The sequence below is a fragment of the Staurois parvus genome, unplaced genomic scaffold (assembly GCF_062004578.1).
Source record: "Staurois parvus isolate SC_StPar_1 unplaced genomic scaffold, SC_StPar_1.0 ptg000098l, whole genome shotgun sequence".
NCBI classification, from domain to species: Eukaryota; Metazoa; Chordata; class Amphibia; order Anura; family Ranidae; genus Staurois; species Staurois parvus.
Window position 1 is genome coordinate 7105586 of NW_028317894.1, and position 18436 is coordinate 7124021.

An 18436-nucleotide genomic window follows, 5' to 3' on the forward strand; every position below is an offset into this window, starting at 1 on the left:
CAATGTTAGAACACAACGCACAGTGGAGGAGAATGCTGTACCAACAGGGGGACTACTCCCCCTCCCAGTACACATTGACCACTCCCAGCCAGTTACATCCAGAGAACATTGGCTGCTGGTGGTTTTTAGAATGCCCCTTCAACAAAAGCCGGTCATTGGAACCAGCTGATATTTGGACCCGTGTACCCAGCATTAGACTGTTTGAGACGGCTGTACACATGATCTCAATGTCAGCTGGTATCTGCTGAACCAGCCAATATTTCGATGTGTACAGAGCTGTAGGAGGGGGTACATTTTGTACCCCTGCCTTTGAAACTCCTAAAAGCAGAGGTTACTGCAAGCTTAGCTACAGTGTGAAAACGCCATATACATTAAGTTCTACTTTCCACAATTATCTGCTATAGAAGCGTGGGATTGAGCAAACAGAAGCAGACAGACCCTGAATAAGTTTATCCAAGTCCTAACAGTTTGTGATCTACAAAGACTACATGAGTGCATTACAGAAATATAATCTTCATGGCATCACCACCAGTAGATGGAGCAGATTCCTTGCACTCAATCCTTTATGTAGAGCAGAGCAGGGCAGGCAGACCCCCCCCCCAAAAAAAAGTACACTGTCTGGACAGCTCTTTAAAGAGAACAGCAAACTTTGGCCAATGTCATGCTTGCAAGGCAAAAAATTATTCCTTAATTTTGCTTTCCAGCAGCATATACTTTTACTACTGTGCTGCTCTGTTCAACTGCTTGGAGTGAAAAGCCAAGCTTCTGTAATCTGCATTGCTGCAGTCACACCTTGCACCTACACAATGCTATGGACACGTGCAACAGCCCTGATCAGCCCAGCATTGTTACATGAAGTCTCTCATACCCAAGCTTATTCTTAAAGGAACCAGGACTCCTGCTATTCCACCATTACAACATTCAAAAGTAGAATTTCACAAGTGATGAAAGACGTCATTTACTAAAAAAGGCATTTATAGCTTGGGAAATTGGGTCATGTTAAAACAAAAAACCCAACCCTTAATACCCAATAATGAACAGTTTAAAGTAAATCTTCATTTTATGGAGGGAATATTTTCAATTCCTTTAGTTGAATCAGCCTCATGTTCATAGGTTTGCATGCCAGTTCTTTGGGGAAGCCCAGTTTCATGCTGTATGTTCTTCCCCATTGCATTGGTAATATTAGAAGCTAGAGTCTGCTAGAAATAGTCAGCTAATCAAGCTTTTCCAAATTAAATTCATAACATTGGGCAAGCGGTTATCAACCATTTACAAAACCATGCTGGCATGTAAATTGGCCATACTGTACATATTCAGGACATTAGAATGGAATCTTTGCATTAAATATCCTTCATATCAGCCCCTGCACCAAAGTATCAAATATTTTGGAGCATATTTGTTCTGATAATTGTTCAAATGTTTGGTGCTCCCTCTACCCCTATCACTTTCCATCCCAATGACAGGGGCACAGCCATCATTTAAAATCTCCCCTCTACCAGATTACTGATTGGCAAAGTCACAAAGCAGTTTCTGCTCATGAGCATTTCATACCTTTCTTGTAGATCTACAGGCATTTGCAAAGAAAGAGAAGTAGGCGTTGTTTGCACCAAAGCTAGCTGGTCGACAGGTGGGATCTCTCAGTCTTAGCAGAGACATATCCATATCTTGTATATTTTGGACTTTAGCCACGGTTACCTGAATAATTCCTTGCGGGAGGCAAACTAGAGGGGAGGAAAAAAAAAAAAAAAAAAGCCAAGTTTACGGAACAATTTGTAAAAGTTCTTAAAATGGGCGGCTATCGCCATTAAAAAAATTAATATACATTATCCAGATTCTGTGCCTATTTGTAAACTAATTGCCTGGCATTCAGCTTTAAATACATCAATCCTACAAACTGCAGAGGCTGCTATAAACTTTTTTTACTACCCAATGTTATGACTTCACGATCCCTCAACTGAGAACTTGAAAGTCAACTGATGTGTTGTAAGTATTTATTCTGTCTTAATACAGTGGAATCTATATGCTGGAAACAGTACTTGGCTTCATCTTTTTAACATGCATGATTGAAGTGAACACAGCAAAAATTTTCAAGCGAAAATCCGATTTGATCACAGATGTAGACCCTCCACTTCACCCCATTTACTAAGCTCAGTGAACACTTTCCAAAGAGTAAAAATTTGTGCCAACCATCTGAGTCCATTGAAGTACACAGGAATCACAAATGAAGACCAAGATAACAAGGTAACACCATTGTGTACAAGAGGTTGGGACACTGATGAACAAAATAAGCCAACCCCCTGTATATCCCTGCCTCCAATGATTAGTACACAAGGCCATCACCACAATTGGGTAATTCCATAAAGACAGCAGTGCAAAACTTTTCTATTGAGGGACAGATACACGGAACGTCTCAAAGCAGTTGACCTGAAGGGCGGACAATAGCCACAGAGATTCAATGTGAAAATCCTATGTCCGTATCAAAGATATTAATGTCTGATTTGAGGGCTAGATGGAATAGAAGGGCCAAAGTGGGAAGCCTCAACTACCCATCAAGCTACAACCAGGGGCTACAAACCAGGAGAAAGCACCTCTGAAACTTGTACAGAATTATGGGGCTCAATGAAATGAGGGATCAGGAAACAGTCAATCCAAGCAAAAGGTGAAAATGTACAAACACCTGTACAGGCTAGCTAAGTCTTGAAACAATGTAGTTAACAGCTATATATTATCCTTTACTTCAGGAAAGTAAGCTTTGGAGAACAGTGCCACATTCACAAATCAAGGTCACCACCAGAAGACAGCCATTTCAGTTAATTCAAAATTAGTTCTGTATATGGAGGTTTAAACTGTCTGAAGTCACTAAAGGTAGTAACACCATTAACTTATGCAACATCCTGCCTGTTACAGTAGATAAGGAAAGGCCAACTGAAAGATACAAAATCAGGATCACATCGTCAGGATTAAGCCATTGCATGGGTTGTACCCAATTCTCAGGTTTCAAATACTAAATCAGAAGATTTTTGCAGTAGTATGAGCTTTAAAAGACCATATACCTGGTTCAGCAGCTCAATCGCCTATTTGCATGGTGGAACTTTGTGCAAGCAGGTTGGAAAGCATAAGCAAGTGATATGAACTCATCCAATCTCCTAGGATACCAGCAAAAATGAGGCATGACTTATAAGCAAGGGCAACATAGGGGCTGGTTTAAGGTTTTAGATTGCTGCCTAAAGGAGGTTGGTACACTGCCACCCAGCTGTCCCAATTCCTGTGACTCTCAATGGACAATACATTTTAAGTAAACCAGTCTCAATCTCACTGACAGACATCAACCTTCCTTTCCCAATTGGCTAGATCCTTCCATGATATTTAGTGCTGCTGTGCAGGGAATTATAGGAGGCCAACACCAGATAATGCACAGTTTAGTTTGTTGTGATTTAAAGATCAGAATGAGGAGCCATTTGATGTATTGATAAATACCATTTCCCCATCTTTGTGATCTGAGCCTACCCTGTGATGTAATGTTTTGTCAGAAAGACAGCAACCATTCTATTAATCCAGCTCCTTACCAACTGGGATCACCGATTCACAGTTGATGACTAATGAATAGATTGTGGCTCCAGCACGATCCTTTATATTTATTGGAAATGTAGTTATTATACCAGTTCCAGCAGCCTGGGGGGAAAAAAACAAAAAAAAATTCAAGCTCTTTGCATGATATTTTTTCCTTGATTAGGAAGGATACATGGACACTCAATATGGTTCTTTCAGTGGTATGAATTCTAACTAGCTCTTTAGGCTGCTACCACCCAACTACCAGAAGCAAATGCTGGGGCAAAGCCCTGCAACATGTTCAGTGAAGTGGGCAATTTAAAACCAGCAGCACTCTGACATCTGCCTCTGCTGTGCTGGCCAAGAGTCATGCCTCAGCACATCTGGAGAACCAGGCCAATATGCAGACCAATTCAGACATTAGGGACTCTAGCCACTCCAAGTCTACACAAGGACTTCAGGCTTGGCATGTTAACCAGTAGTTACTATGGCAGTGGAGTGCCCATTTACTCACCATGCTTAGAAGTAGGCCCCTTTAACTTGGAGTTCTTGGCAGTTGTGTATCCTCTGGGGCTCACTGTTCCCTTACATTGCACAACATGGGAAATTGCTGTTTTGTTCTGTCTTTACTGCAGCTGTGATTGCCACTCACAGCTGCAGTAAAGATCAATCCAGCACAGAAGAGATCAGGTACAGAAAGATCAGACATCCCCTTCCTCTTCCTGTGATATGACAGCTGTCAAACTAGTGGGTGCTTTGAGCAGCTCCTGCTGGTTACATAGATATGCTTGGCCATTGTAGAGTAAATAGAAGTGGCCTCAGTTCTCTCCAGGATTTGGGGGGCTGATTGTATGTGGCCCGTTCTTCCCCTGCCCCAGTGACCTCACTATCACAGGGCCCTGTTTACCAAGGGGAGGTTGTCTGTTAAGGCAGAATCAGCCTAGTTACCCTAACCTTACCAGAGCCATATAATAAAAAAAAAAAAAAAAAAAAGGGGGAAGCTGTGGCTCAACTGTTCAGCATCCTAGTAATCAATTTTGTGCAAACAAACAGGATTTAGTAGACAAAAAAAGTTTTTTTTAATTAGTGTTAGACCACTGGTGTAAGCAAACTGCGGCATGGGGGCCAGATGAGGCCTTTTGCTTGCTTTTATCTGGCCCTTGGGGCACTTTTCCATTCACAGGGCACAATTCCTCCCAATTGAATCAACGATAGGGTACAATTTCTCCCCACCACACCAATTATGGGATACTATTCCTACCAACAATGGGTTGTAATTCCTCCCCATGACAAAGGATGGGGCATGGTTTACTTCAACTGATTCTGGGACATTTTCTACTCCCAATGGCCACAGTGCAGCCCCTCTAAAGTTTGACAGTAAATTGGCCATTTAAAAAGTTGAGACCCCTGGCTTGGACCAAGAATGTAATACATTTGAACATTAAATATTGGTCAGGAGGTTAAAGAACCATGCCCAAGATTCAGAAGACAAACTTAAAGAAAACTCAGTTACCTCATTCATGACTACATCAGATCGCTCATCGACCTTAACCGTAGAAGAAGTCTGGTTCCTGCTTGAAAGTAATCCATTGCTAGTAGTTGCCAGTGTATCTTTAATGTATATATTCCAGTTTGGATCCAGGTTACCAATGGTAGTAGTGAGCATGGAGCCTTGTCGATCACAGGGTCCAACAGTAGGATAGGCTAAACCACAAAAATAAATAGTTAAGTACTTAGCTACTCACCACATGTTATTTGTGCTTTGATATACTCTTGGGGTACCTTAAAGTGTTACTAAACCCACAACAGTAAAATCAGTCTGTATATACAGTAAAGCATGCTTATTATATTCACTGTGGGACCTAAGGGGTTGTAATGCCTATGAAATATTTTTGCCTTTGTTTCTTGGGGAATTTTTACAATAAAGCATAGCTGCCCATATGCCAGAAGCACGAGAAATTACATGGATGTCATGTCTCCAGGCTAAAGGAAGTCACAAGACAGACTGCTTAAAGCAGATAAGAGTTTGGGATTGAACGCGTTTGTGACATCTAGAAATGTTACCTTAGACTGCTTAAAATTAGATAAGAACTTGTTTGTGCATTTAGAGATATTTTAAAGTTATAAATCTTTGTTAAGGGTAGATAAGCTGGTTTGTGGCAAAAAGTGAGATAATGAGATAAGACATTGTTTGCCAGTAATGTGGCTGGGCACGATTTATCTTCAAGGGACTTTTCTGCTGGCTCCTCCTGGAGTGGCACCCACCCATTTCAGGAAAGATGCCAGAAACAGGGTAACAGGAAGCTTGAATACAGTCAAGTTGGGAGCCTTCCTAAGCAAAAGAGGAGACGCTCTGACACTGGGATTTTTGCCAAGGCTATATGGGCTCATTGAATTGGTTTTGTTTAAGGCTTCTCTGTGACCCCCTGTGCATTACGATTCCGATGGGGTCTGTTTCTTCCCGTAGCTTTGGTAATGTATTAATTCTATGCTGTGACGCTGTCAGAAGATGAATCCATTTCATGCTGAAATGCACACATTGGTGTGTTATGCAGACTGACTATACAATATATCTTTTTATACACACAAGGTTTTGACAGTGCAAGAATACTACAGATGGGTTATTTCTTGGGGTGCCAAGTGAATGCTATGACATGCCAGGACAGGTGTTCATTTGGTAGTGGTTCTCACATGCTTCGAATTATTGGTTCAAGTGCTGGCTAAACATACTTTTGTATCGTGTGCACGAGTTTCTGGTTTGTGTCCAGTATTGCATTACAGGGGTTAATAGTCTGCATTGTGTAAAACCACTGATCCTGACTTGTGATCCTCAGCTTCTTAGTGTCCCCCTCATCTCCTGATAAGACTGTGGATTCACCCTGCACATGCTCAGTTGGTGTGTACCGCAAGAGTATTTTTTCCTTGGGATAGTGCAAGTTAACAGGGCCAATCAGCACTGTACTCTAGGATGCAGAATCCCTAACCTCTATCTGTAAAGAAAACTCCTCCCAAAAGCTTAAAAACAGCAGTCTTGTGACAATCAGTGTCCAGCCAAGCACTAACTGCTAAGGTATTTAGCAGTTCATATTTACTAAAAAAAAAACTGCACTCCCATGTTCTGTGGACTGCGGGAGACCAGATATAGTGAATGCAGGATCCTGAGTTTAGTAGCACTTTAAATGGGAGTGCTTTGTCCTTCATATCAAGTTGGTGCAAAAAGTGCAATTTTACATACTCTAAAAATCCTGCCCTTTTAGGAACCAAGTAAGCCATTCTGCATCCTAATAAGACAATTCTGTGGCTGCCATGTGATCCAATAATCAGTTTAGAGTCACGGTTCAGAAAATGATCTGACTTGACTCAGTATTTGAGTCACTGGCCTGAACAAGCATGTACATTTGTCCAATTCATCTTTCCTACCGAGGTGTTTATATACCAAACTAGAGTGCTTTAGTGCAGTAGTTTCAGCCAAGGCATTGCCTGGGCTTCTGAGTCACCCAAGGTTAAATCCCTATCCCTCAAAAAGGCATGGCATGCAGATGCCCTATGAAAGGTTTCCAGTTTCAGCTCGGCTGTGCCAGGATGGGAGTATAGGCCCTTGCAGGGAGATTATGCAAGTTACAGCAGATCAGCAATCTGTTAAATGGGAAATCCTTTTATAACATGGCAATGTACTGTATACAAGTGCATTATAGTTTAAAAGCAATTGTAAGGTTTGTATTACTTACGCATAAAGTATTCAATGGTATAGGAGGCAGTGAAGGTCTCATCATTAGGAATGATATTGAATCCAAAGGTAACATTCAGGATGAAAAGTATGCCATTTAGAAGATCCTAACAAAAAAACAAGCACACTTTACAAAAATGTAAGAAGTTTTTAAATCTGAAAAATCCTGAAAGAAAACCAACCCATTTTATTGCTGGAATTCACAAACCGATATGCACTTCAAATATCTAGTGTTCCCATCTAGAATACCTTTAAAAAAAAAAAAAAAAAGTTCTTGTAGAAGCTGGTGTAGGTCATGCTACAGAACCTATAAAAAAGGTTATATATTTTCCCTAGAAGGTGGTGCTCATACAGAAGCATACTATTTTGTGAACATCCACAGCTGCCAGTAAAGTAGTGGTCTTCAAGGGAAAGTGGGTTGTGCGTTCTGATTTCTTAATGGATCCAAGATCCACGTGACCATAACAGCTGGGATTAAACTTTTAAAGGGAAAATTGATCCAGCCACAATAGTCAAAGAAATCACTTTGTAGTTGAAATCTCAATCAATATTATGGCATGTGAAAAAAAAAAAAAAGCCATAGTCTTAGACATCACATGAGGGGTCCCAGACCACACTACATTTGTGCGGATTTCAAGACAGTGGAGAGTTCATAGGAAATTTGGGTAGGTGGAAACCATAACCCTCGTGTGATGCTCAACATTTCACCAGGAATTTGCAATTTGATGGCAACCACCAATTGATTTGACTAGTGTAGCTGGATGGATCTGTCATGCATTGAGAACTAATCAGAATACATAACCCCTGAAGAAACCCATCTGAGAAAAATGCATTTGGCTATGCAGTACAAATCAAAATTCTCAATAGCAAGATTTACAGGTGACCGACATGAAATAGTAAAATCTCTGGAGAACTGCTGAGTAAATAAATGTCAATTAACACAAACTGTATATTTACTTCTCTCATTTTTGTTCTAAGTGTCAGGGGCAAATTTAAAAAAAAAAAAAAAACCCCACACAATCTAACTGGAGTCAGATACCATCTTTTGAAGTGTTTAATGGCAGTTACACGAATTGTGAGCGACCAGGTACATTTCCTTAAGTTCTCTACACATTCATCTCACATTGATAGTTTTAGGAAATGCATTACCATTTAGAGACATAAGACTTTCCTGAGAATTGAGACCATAGACATGTGCATAAATCTACAATATGAGACTTGCCTCTAGGGGATTTGAGACAAATCTGTTTTAAAAAAGAAAAAAAAAAAAAGTGTATGAGAGCAATTCTTTGGATCACTGAAGGGGGGGGGGGTAATAAATAAATCAGGAAATCACATTGTATGATTTAAAGAATTTGTCTTGCACTGCTGAACATAAGTATTTTGAACACCTAAGAAACAGCAAGAATTCTGGCTCTCAGACTTGTTACTGTGCCTTTAAAAAGGTCCACCTCTACTCCACTCAATCTAACTTAGTAGCACCTGTGAGCTCTTTAAAGACCTGTCCACCCCACAGTCAGATGCCAGCTACCACCATGGGCAAGACCAAAAAGCTGTCAAAGACAAAAAAATGGACCTCCACAAGGCTGGAAAGGGCTATGGGGCAATTGCCAAGCAGCTTGGTGAAAATAGATCAACTGTTGGAGCAATTGTTAGAAAATGGAGGCTAAAGACGACTGTCAGTCTCCCTCGGACTGGGGCTCCATGCAAGATCTCACCTCGTGGGGTATCACTGATAAGAAAGGCGAGGAATCAGCCCAGAACTACAAGGGAGGAGCTGGTCAATGACATGGAGAGCTGGGACCACAGTTTCAAAGGTCTGTTGCTAGAACACTACACAGTCATGGTTTCAAATCATGTATTGCACGGAAGGTTCCCCTGATCAAGTCATCACATGTCCAGGCCCGTCTGAAGTTTGCCAATGACCATCTGGATAATCCAGAGGAGGCATGGGAGAAATTCATGTGGTCAGATGAGACCAAAGTAGAACTTTTTGGTCTAAACTTCACTTGTGTTAAGGGGGAGAGAGAAAAAAAAAAAAAAATTTAGATGAGTTGCATCTCAAGAACACCATCCCTACTGTGAAGCATGGGGGTGGTAACATGCTTTGGGGGTGCTTTTCTGCGAAGGGGACAAGATGACTGCACTGTATTAAGGAGAGGATGAATGGGGCCATTTGTGAGATTTTGAGCAACAAACTCCTTCCCTCAGTCAGGGCATTGAAGATGGGTTGTGACTGGGTCTTCCAACATGACCCGAAGCACACATCCAGGATAACCAAAGAGTAGCTCTGTAAGAAGCATATCAAGGTTTTGGAGTGGCCTAGCCAGTCTCCAGACCCAAGTCCAATAGAACATCTTTGGAGGGAGCTGAAACTCAGTGTTGCTCAGTGACCGCCCCGAAACCTGACAGATCTAGAGGAGATCTGTGTGGAGGAGTGGGCCAAAATCCCTGTTGCAGTGTGTGCAAACCTGGTCAAGAACTACAGGAATTGTTTGACCTCTGTAATTGCAAACAAAGGCTGCTGTACCAAATATTAACACTGATTTTCTCAGGTGTTCAAATACTTATGTTCAGCAGTGCAAGACAAAGAGTCTTGCAAAATCATATGCGATTTCCTGATTTTTTTTTAAATTCTGTCCGAGTGGGAATGCATCTACAATGTGAATTTTAGACCCCTGCATGATTTAAGTGGGAGAACTTGCAAAATCGCAGGGTGTTCAAATACATCTGTTCTTCACTGTATATACACAGTATGATGGGAGTTTGTTCTGAAAAGTCTTACTTTGCGTGAAATATTTAAGCTAGGCTTCATGTACCCCTTGGATTTTAGAGATTTATGGAATGACAGTTTGAAAGCTTGTTTTTCAAAGACAATCCACAAAAAAAAAAAAAAAAAAAAAAAAAAAAACACCCCACACGCTCTTGATAGTTCAAGCTCTGCTGGCTTGACAGTTCTTAAATATGGCAGGGCCACCCAGTGGTATCACATGTGACATCAACTGGGGCATTTGTCAGGTGGTGAGGCTGCAGGCATGATGTCACTGGGTGGCCCCAGCCCTTACAGATTTAAGAGCAGTCAAGCCAGTGGAGCAGTCAGACAGCTGGGAGCCGAGCTTTCCCCATCCCACCATCTTTTGGTTAGTGGGGACACTTTCTGCTTTTAATAAAAGGCTCGTCAAAGACTTTCATACCACTTTAATTTTTAACATGGGGTTCCCCTCAAAACCCATACCAGACTCAAAGGGCTTGGTATGAATGGAGGGGGACCCCACTACATTTTTTTTTTTTTAAAGCCCTTACTATGCAGCCAAGCTGCAATATGTAGGTGGGGTGTGGCTTTGGCTTGAGTGCAGGCAGACAGAGGGGGCCCCCCCATTATATTACCTGGGGGCCCCATGAGTTGTCAGTCTGCCCCTGCCTCCCTGCATGAAAGTCAGTGATTCATTGCTCATTCCTGAACTGTCCATAACAGATTTCAGATCAAGAAAAAAGCCAAACTTTTCACATGGGGGTACATATGCTCTTACCAACTGGTGGCAATAATTTCACACATTAAACCTGATGCAACATAAGGATTTGTGGCACCACAGCTTTGGCCAACATAAAAAAAAAAAAAAAAAAAAAAAAAGTTTTAAAAGGAAAAATTGTTAAATAAATATTAGAGGAGCAAATCTGCTAAAAGCCAAAATCTGTTTTAGGATGAATGCAGACCTACCAATAGTCTGGTGACAGACTTGATCTTACCCCACTAAACCTTAAAGCAGTATTAAACCAAAAAGCAAACATTACTGCCACTTATTAATTAATTAAGATGTGATGGGTGCATTTTTTGGCCCTTTTTTCCCCCCACCTGGTGATCCTGCCAGCAAATATTTCAAAGAAGCACTGCAAATGTAGCCCTTAGAGGTTGACAAAAAAAAAAAAAAAAAAAAAAGAAGAGGAAGAAGTGTCACCAAATATAGTGATTGGTAAGCTGCAATAGATTACATTTTTTGTGTTGATACCACTTTATGACTGACAAGGGTATACAGAGCAGGACTATGTACTTTAAAATGAGAAAAAGTTGGAAGCCAGAGATCATGACAAGCCAGCAAGGTAATCAATGACTGCCTCCATGCTTCTTATGATAGAATTAGAATGCACATATTACCTTCTTAACGACGTTAGGATCCAAGAAAGGAACTTTAAGCACAAAATCAAGACTTCCATTTCTATGTTCTATTGGTGATATTGTATAACCGTGACTTATAGCTTGCGGCACAGTCTGTGGAACTTCACCACCAACTGATACATTGATCAGTTGAACATCTGGGAGGAATGTACCAATTGTGACATTGAAGATCATAGTTGATGGTATGGTATCTGAATAGAAAAAGCAAAAATTATATACATAAAGTTTATACAGCTATAGGAAAGAAAAAGTGAAAGTAAAAAACAGTTAGGCAAATTTAGTTTGGTTCTCAGAATGGGTTTGATCTCTCCTGTATCCAGAGGCTTCTGCAACAGAGGGCAGAGCAAGGCAGGCGTCAGCCTGACTTTTTCCCCAGCCAGTCTGGAAAGGTGTGCCCAGAAGGTGGTTGGAGAGGCATATAAATAGTATTAGAGATCTAGAGCAGCAGGATCTTCAGCTTATAGTTGGAGGAAATCCAACCATTGGGGTGGTGGCTACCACCCAATTCTGCAGTGACTATCCTGATTCCAGGCCTTTCTTCATTGGAGGTCCCAGTTGCATAGCTGTGGGCCTACTCCTGAGGATCCCTTTTGAAGCTAGTCAAGGATGCCCTCACCTGGTAACCTGGTCTGCAGAGCCCACTGAAGAGTGTCCGTTGGAAGTTAGATTGGTTCTAGCTGTTCTACAGCATTGTAAGCATCTTCCCCACTGAATGTCTAGTGGATACTGGAAGGTGGCTTCCAATGATCCTGTAGCATTGCGAGTACTACTGACTTCAGTTCAGGATTCTAGCGACTGTTCCCTATATACACAGCTTTACTTTTTTTATATGACAGCACTTCCAGTTCCTTACCATTCTTTATAACAGGAGGCCTTCGTTGAAATGGTGTTGTGATATCTTTTATAATTGTGTACTTTGTGATACCCCAGGTGTCATCGGTCCAAACCTTTCCCAGAAATGGCTTGATGTTATAGGTTATCCCATACTCCAGATTCACCACATGGCTCTAAGTTAGAGAAGGACAATGCAGCAGTTAGGAGAATTCAGGCAAGTGGTATCCAGAATCAACTAGTGTGCCTTAAAACTGAAGTGTATGCAAAAAAAAAAATTTTTATATATATATATATATATATATATATATATATATATATATATATATATATATATATATATATATGTTTGGATCAGTAAGATGGAACCTCATGCTTTAAAATGAGTTTCTGCCTGTAAAGTTAAAAAATGTCACCCATGGTTAGAGCCCAATGGAATGTAACCCCTTTCCCAATCCATTCTGTACTAAAAAAATGTTATGGTCTTATTATTGACTAGTGTTCATGTATGTGCCACAACTACATTAGCCAGTAGATGGCAGTGTAAATAAGGTTTGTAACTGCATCTATGGTATGTAAACTGGCTTGTCTGAATGAAATTCCCATTTCTTGGTTGCAGAGAAGCAGCTAACACATGTGGACTGTGCAGCATCTGTTCTGTAGGGCTATATAGAACAGTTACATTGATAAACCCAATCCACCAGATCTTACCAAGCTTTTCATGCAGAGGCCTTACATGATCCCATGCAGTTACCCTCCAGACTTTGAAGCCATACAAGACATATTCATGGGGATTGTATTAGTTTTAGTTACAAGGCTGTAAAGCATTCCCCTCATACTATCAAATTAGCCCTACATGAACACTTTCCTCATCACAGGAGAGAGAGTCAGCCATATGACTTATGCCAGTTTGCCCCAAGTAAAGCAAACTTTGTAGGTTTCCCCAATTTTAGGTTTATTTACTCAGATATGGTAGTTGTGAGACCTTCACCACCCTCCCCCTTGTTCCAGAGGCCTACAAAATCCACTTTAAGTTTAGAGTCCTAGTAGACATACTATAACCAAAACAGCTACTATCAAATAGACTCCTACAGGAGCAATCAATTGTGGGGGGGGGGTTTGAAAACAGAACAAAATAAAACCACACAACACCCTGCACAAACCTAATCTAGCAGATGAGAATTCATAATGTCACAGGCTTTATTATTAATTCAAAACCTCCATTTACCACAATTTGTGTAAAGGCTACCCAAAATAAGCAACCATCCAGTGTGAAGCAGTAAATTATTAAAGTGTTACTAAACCCACATCAGTAAAAATAAGTCTGTATATGAAGTAAAGCATGCTTGTTATACTAACTGTAGAACCAAGGGGTTATCTACCACACTGCAAAAAAAGGCTGTTTGAGCCTGCCTTCTCTTCTACTTACTGGCACCAATTCATCTGGTGATAGTACAGAGCTTGAGGAGGCACTCTGCAGATGCTCAGTTTGGTGTGTATTGCTAGAGTTTTTTTTTGGAGGGTTAATGCAATTGGCACAGGGCTAGTTAGCACTGTCCAGACAGGGTCAGGGGTTAATCAGTCTCAGTCAGGAGAAAACTCCAAGCTTTAACCAGTGATCAACCGGACACTGAGAAGTATTCACAAGACTAATGAGAAGTTATTTAGCTGTTCACATTTACCAAAATTGCATTTCCACATTGTGTACTGTGGGAGACCAAATATAGTGAATGCAGGGTCCAGGGTTTAGTAACACTAAGGCAAGTATTAGAGTGTTTTTTCAAGTACATAGAGCTCTTGCAAGATCCTAGCAGAGCCCATATTAAACAGAATGCTTTGACTGTACATAAACTCTTACCTTATAATACCCTCCATCAGCCCCTATAGGTATTCTGACAGTGATGGCGCCAACATCATCAGTGATGTCATATTTGCTAGCAAGTATTTGTTCATTTGTCATGTTCATAAGATCCAGACCAAAATGATAGTGGCTACTCTGGACAATCTTGGCACCAATAAGCAGGGGTGAAATGTTTTTTGGAATAGTCCATGTTATCAACCCAGGGGAAATCACCACATCATCTGGAAATAGGGAAAAAAAAAAAAAAAAAAACACACCACGCATTTTGCATTTAAACTTGTTAACCACAAAAAAAAAAAACAAAAAAAAAAACTTCATGTCAGTCCTGAATGATCAGTCCTAAACACTTAGCAAGTCATCTGTAATCAATATGGGCTTTTCAATTCCACAATGTACAGTCATGGCAAACAATATTGGCATCCCTGCATTTGTCAGAATGCACCACAGTCGAGAAAATTGTTGCAATTACAAATGCTTAGGCATTTATGTTTATATTGATATGACAAAGTGGAGAAACAAAGCTAAATCTGACATTTCATGCAAAAACCACAAAATTTGAACAAAATTGGCACCTTTTCAAAATAAGAAATTGTATTCCAAGTTTGTGCTGCTCCTGTAATTTGTAATTAACTGGTTCCGCACTGCCCTATAGCAGAAATACTGCTACAGGGTGGCACTGGTGCAGAAAATCATGTACACATGATTTTGCAGTTCCAGGTAGGGGGCATGTGCCCCCCCACCTGCATAGGCACTCACGGTCTTGGCTGTCAGTCACTGGGTCCCAGCCAGCGATTACTTGCCAGCACCCGGTGATAGCCGAGCATCTCCGATGGAGGAGAGACTTGTGTATAAACATCTCATCAGCTCCTGAACACTGCTTTGTATGGCTCTGCATGGACTTGTAACTTTGAGATGGCCCATGCTTTCCCACAATTTCTCCTCAAATCAGATATGTTTGTGTCCACTGTCAAGAATTTTACAGCCCATGGCACTGTAGCCAATCTCCACAGATGAAAGGAAAAAAAATTGAAGGATTGTTTGAATGGTGGCTAAAGAACCATAATCAGCTTCCAGACAAATTCAAGCTGACCTTCAGGCACAGAGTAAAACTGTCAGCTCGCACTATAAATCGCCATCCTAATGAAAAGGGATGCTATGGTAGGAGACCCAGGAGGACACCTGCTGACAACAAAAAGCCAGATTGGAGTTTGTCCCAACTTACCTTTGGTAAAGCCCATCATTCTACTGTTTTCAGAAAAAGTAATGAGGCCTTTAAACTTGGAGGTTCACCATTTTGGGGTTGCTTTGCTGCTTCAGGCACTGGATGTCTTGACCATGTGCATGGCATTAGGAAATCTGAAGTCTACCAAAAATGTTGGGCTGCAATGTAGGGCTCAGTGTCAGAAAGTTGGGTCTCCATCAGGGGTCTTACAGCAGGACAAGGACCCAAAGCACATGTCAAAAAGCACCCAGAAAGTGTTTCAGACAAAGTGCTGGAGAGTACTATACTGGCCAGCAATGAGGCTAGATCAGGGGGTGTATTTACCACAAGGCATTTACCTAGGGCGACATTACTCAGGAGGGCAGCAACACCCCCTGGAAGAAGGTATGGAGGGAGGGGGGGGGGAAGACACATGCGGTATGGGGACCAGGTGGGATCTAAGAGTTTGCAGGCTGCTTGATAGTGTATGCAGAACCCGACTCTTGTTCCCGAGTCGGTACAGAGCTGTGAAGGTGAGCGTCTCTTGAGGGGGGGTGGACAGGGGTGTTGGTCAATGTCAGGTTCTCCATGGGGGGCACCCTATTTGTGTTGCCTAGGGCAGCCCAAAACCTAAATACACTACTGGGCTAGATCACAATCCATCAGAGCACCTGTGGAGAGATCTCAAAACAGCAGTTAGGAAAAGGAAAACTTCCAATCTGAGAGACCTGGGACAGTTGGTGAAAGTGGTCCAAAATTCCAGAAAAAAAAAAAAAAAAAAGTGTAAAACTCATAGTTACAGGGAGATTCATTTCAGTTAGTTTTTTTAAGGGGTATGCTACCAAATATTAAATTGTCAATAAATTTTGTCCAGTCCATTTTTGGAGTTTTGCGTGGAATGTAGTCTTAGTTTCTCTACTTTATCAAAAAAAAAAACCCAAACACCCCAGTTTAGTCACTTAACTGCAACAATTTTCTGGGCAAAGAAGTGCATTTGACAAAAGCAGGGGTGCCAAAATTTGATGACCGTCTGCTGAAGGCATCTTAAGTTCTAGGATAAGTAAACTTTTAGGCTGCATTCACACCTGAGCAGCACATCTCGTTGCATTGTGCATTTTAGGGTTTTTCACATGACAGCCATTGGCTTGAATGGGCTGCTCACCCAACAAATGGGCCATTGAATCCAAAATACCAGCTTTTGGCACAAAGCCTAGCACAACTGGCAACTGCTGCCTGCATTTTCGGTGCCAATAATGTCTTAAAGCTGCCTCTTTGGACTATTGGCTTGCCATCAAAAAGTCAAATACAACACAGATCAGCCAAAAAACATTATGACCACCCACCAGAACCTGAGATTAAATGCACAGACAACTAGATGTTTAACTCCTTACCTGCTCTATCCAAAACAGTTTAGCTTTAAAAAGGGTATCATTGACATTTGCCAAATTAAAAAAAAAAAAAAAAAAAAGTGTACTGCTAGGGTAGCAATTACAAAACTCACTGTACGGACTCGTTGCCAAGTTATTAAGACCCCTTTCATGTTGGCCTCATCTAGGAAGCAGAGCTTTATAAAATTTAGTTTATACTACAACCCATTGTTCCCCCTCCCCCCAAGTTTGCTACAACTCAACGCCCCCTGAGTTTGCAATCTGCAGTCTACTATTACAACATATAAGAAAATGGTCCATATTCTACATAAGAGTAGCTTGATACTTTTTGATCCAGTTTGATTAAGATGCAATATTTTTTGACATTCAGCTCCATCAATCTGCTTATAATGGATACCAACTTACACTAGTGGAGCATATCAGCATGTTCCATGTAAGAATATGCTCAATAACTTAACAGCAAAGGGAGCACTGGTAAAAACAGAAGCATGTTTGCATCCATCCAATGCAGCAGAGCCCCAATGGTTCCCAGAGTAGAGGCCTGGGCCACTGACCCTTAGGAGCTACTGGTGTAGTGGAAATCAAATTCATTGAAATGTACTCACCAACTGGGCAAGCCACAGCATTGTCCACCAATAAAATAAACCATCTCTGCTTGTAAAATAACGTAGCTCGCACAGTTGAAAAGGTCACACCACCAACCTGGAGAAAAAAAAAAAAAAGTAAAAGATGCAATCTAAAAACACTAGATTTAACTAGCCCAATTCAGCCCCAAATAGCAAGTTTAGATGTAACTTGTATGTCAAGATGCTACTTTGACCAAAGCCCATCATTCTGTACAGTCATGTGACATTTGGTTAAGTCAATTAAAGCTGAACTGAATATTTTTCCTGTTCAATTTTAAAATCACTCATAACATGATCATATGTATTAGAAATGGTTTAGCTGTATATTCCCAACATACTTTGCCCAGTTCAGGCTTCTTCAGGAGAATATTTCTATATTCTTAAGCAATAAAAGCTTTGCAACAAGTCACCCCTGATCCTCTAGCTGCTTATACTGCAAACGCCATCTCAAAAGAGCCTTAGTTTTGAGACCCTAGATTTCAAATCACTTAACATTACAGGACTGGCAGGCTGCCAAGGTTCTGCAATTGAAAAGGGGGAAAAAAAAAAAAAAAAAAGTCACTGCCTTGTGGACTTTGAAGATGTTTCTCCAAAATGCTTTTAGCCACTTCAGTGTGCGTATTCTGGGTTCATTTTAAGGACTAATACTCAGCATTTTATAACTACATAATTGGGCACTTCATAAATTAGCAATCTTAGAGTAGCTCCTAAGTCACCTTTTGAGGCACAGATTCTGTGGCATTGTAAGAAGATCTCAGCAGCGTCCTGGATTCTGTAGTATTAATGCCATATCCCATATTCAGTGCAGCATCGATTGGCCTTGTCATTTTCTGACTAGAAGACTTGTGGAACACAATTTGCCAAATAGACATGAGTTCAGTGATAGCCTTTAGGGGTGGAGGGAGGAAAAAACAAAAAAACTTTAATGTTTCTGCAAATAGAACATGAGCAGTAGAAATGTGCCAGTTTGTGAACATAGATATCCCATTAATGTAGATACCACTACTTGTTACATGTTTGCAGTGATCATATGCTAAAAGAAAGGCCCACTTGAACTTACTGGCTCAAAGGCAGATGCC

General features: G+C 41.0%; 1 protein-coding gene across 1 annotated transcript in view; it reads right to left on the reverse strand.

Annotated features, from left to right (window-relative positions):
* Positions 1-18244, reverse strand: part of LOC149467872 (uncharacterized) — a gene marked incomplete at its 5' end in the record, with an annotated part of 29118 nt that extends 10874 nt beyond the window's left edge. The window contains 9 exons of the mRNA XM_089671080.1: positions 1552-1721; positions 3567-3672; positions 5063-5253; positions 7278-7383; positions 11430-11641; positions 12304-12457; positions 14140-14363; positions 17337-17433; positions 18074-18244. Of these exons, the coding sequence (XP_089527206.1) occupies positions 1552-1721; positions 3567-3672; positions 5063-5253; positions 7278-7383; positions 11430-11641; positions 12304-12457; positions 14140-14363; positions 17337-17433; positions 18074-18244 (1431 nt within the window). The remainder of the gene's footprint in view (positions 1-1551; positions 1722-3566; positions 3673-5062; positions 5254-7277; positions 7384-11429; positions 11642-12303; positions 12458-14139; positions 14364-17336; positions 17434-18073) is intronic.
* Positions 18245-18436: the final 192 nt, after the last annotated feature.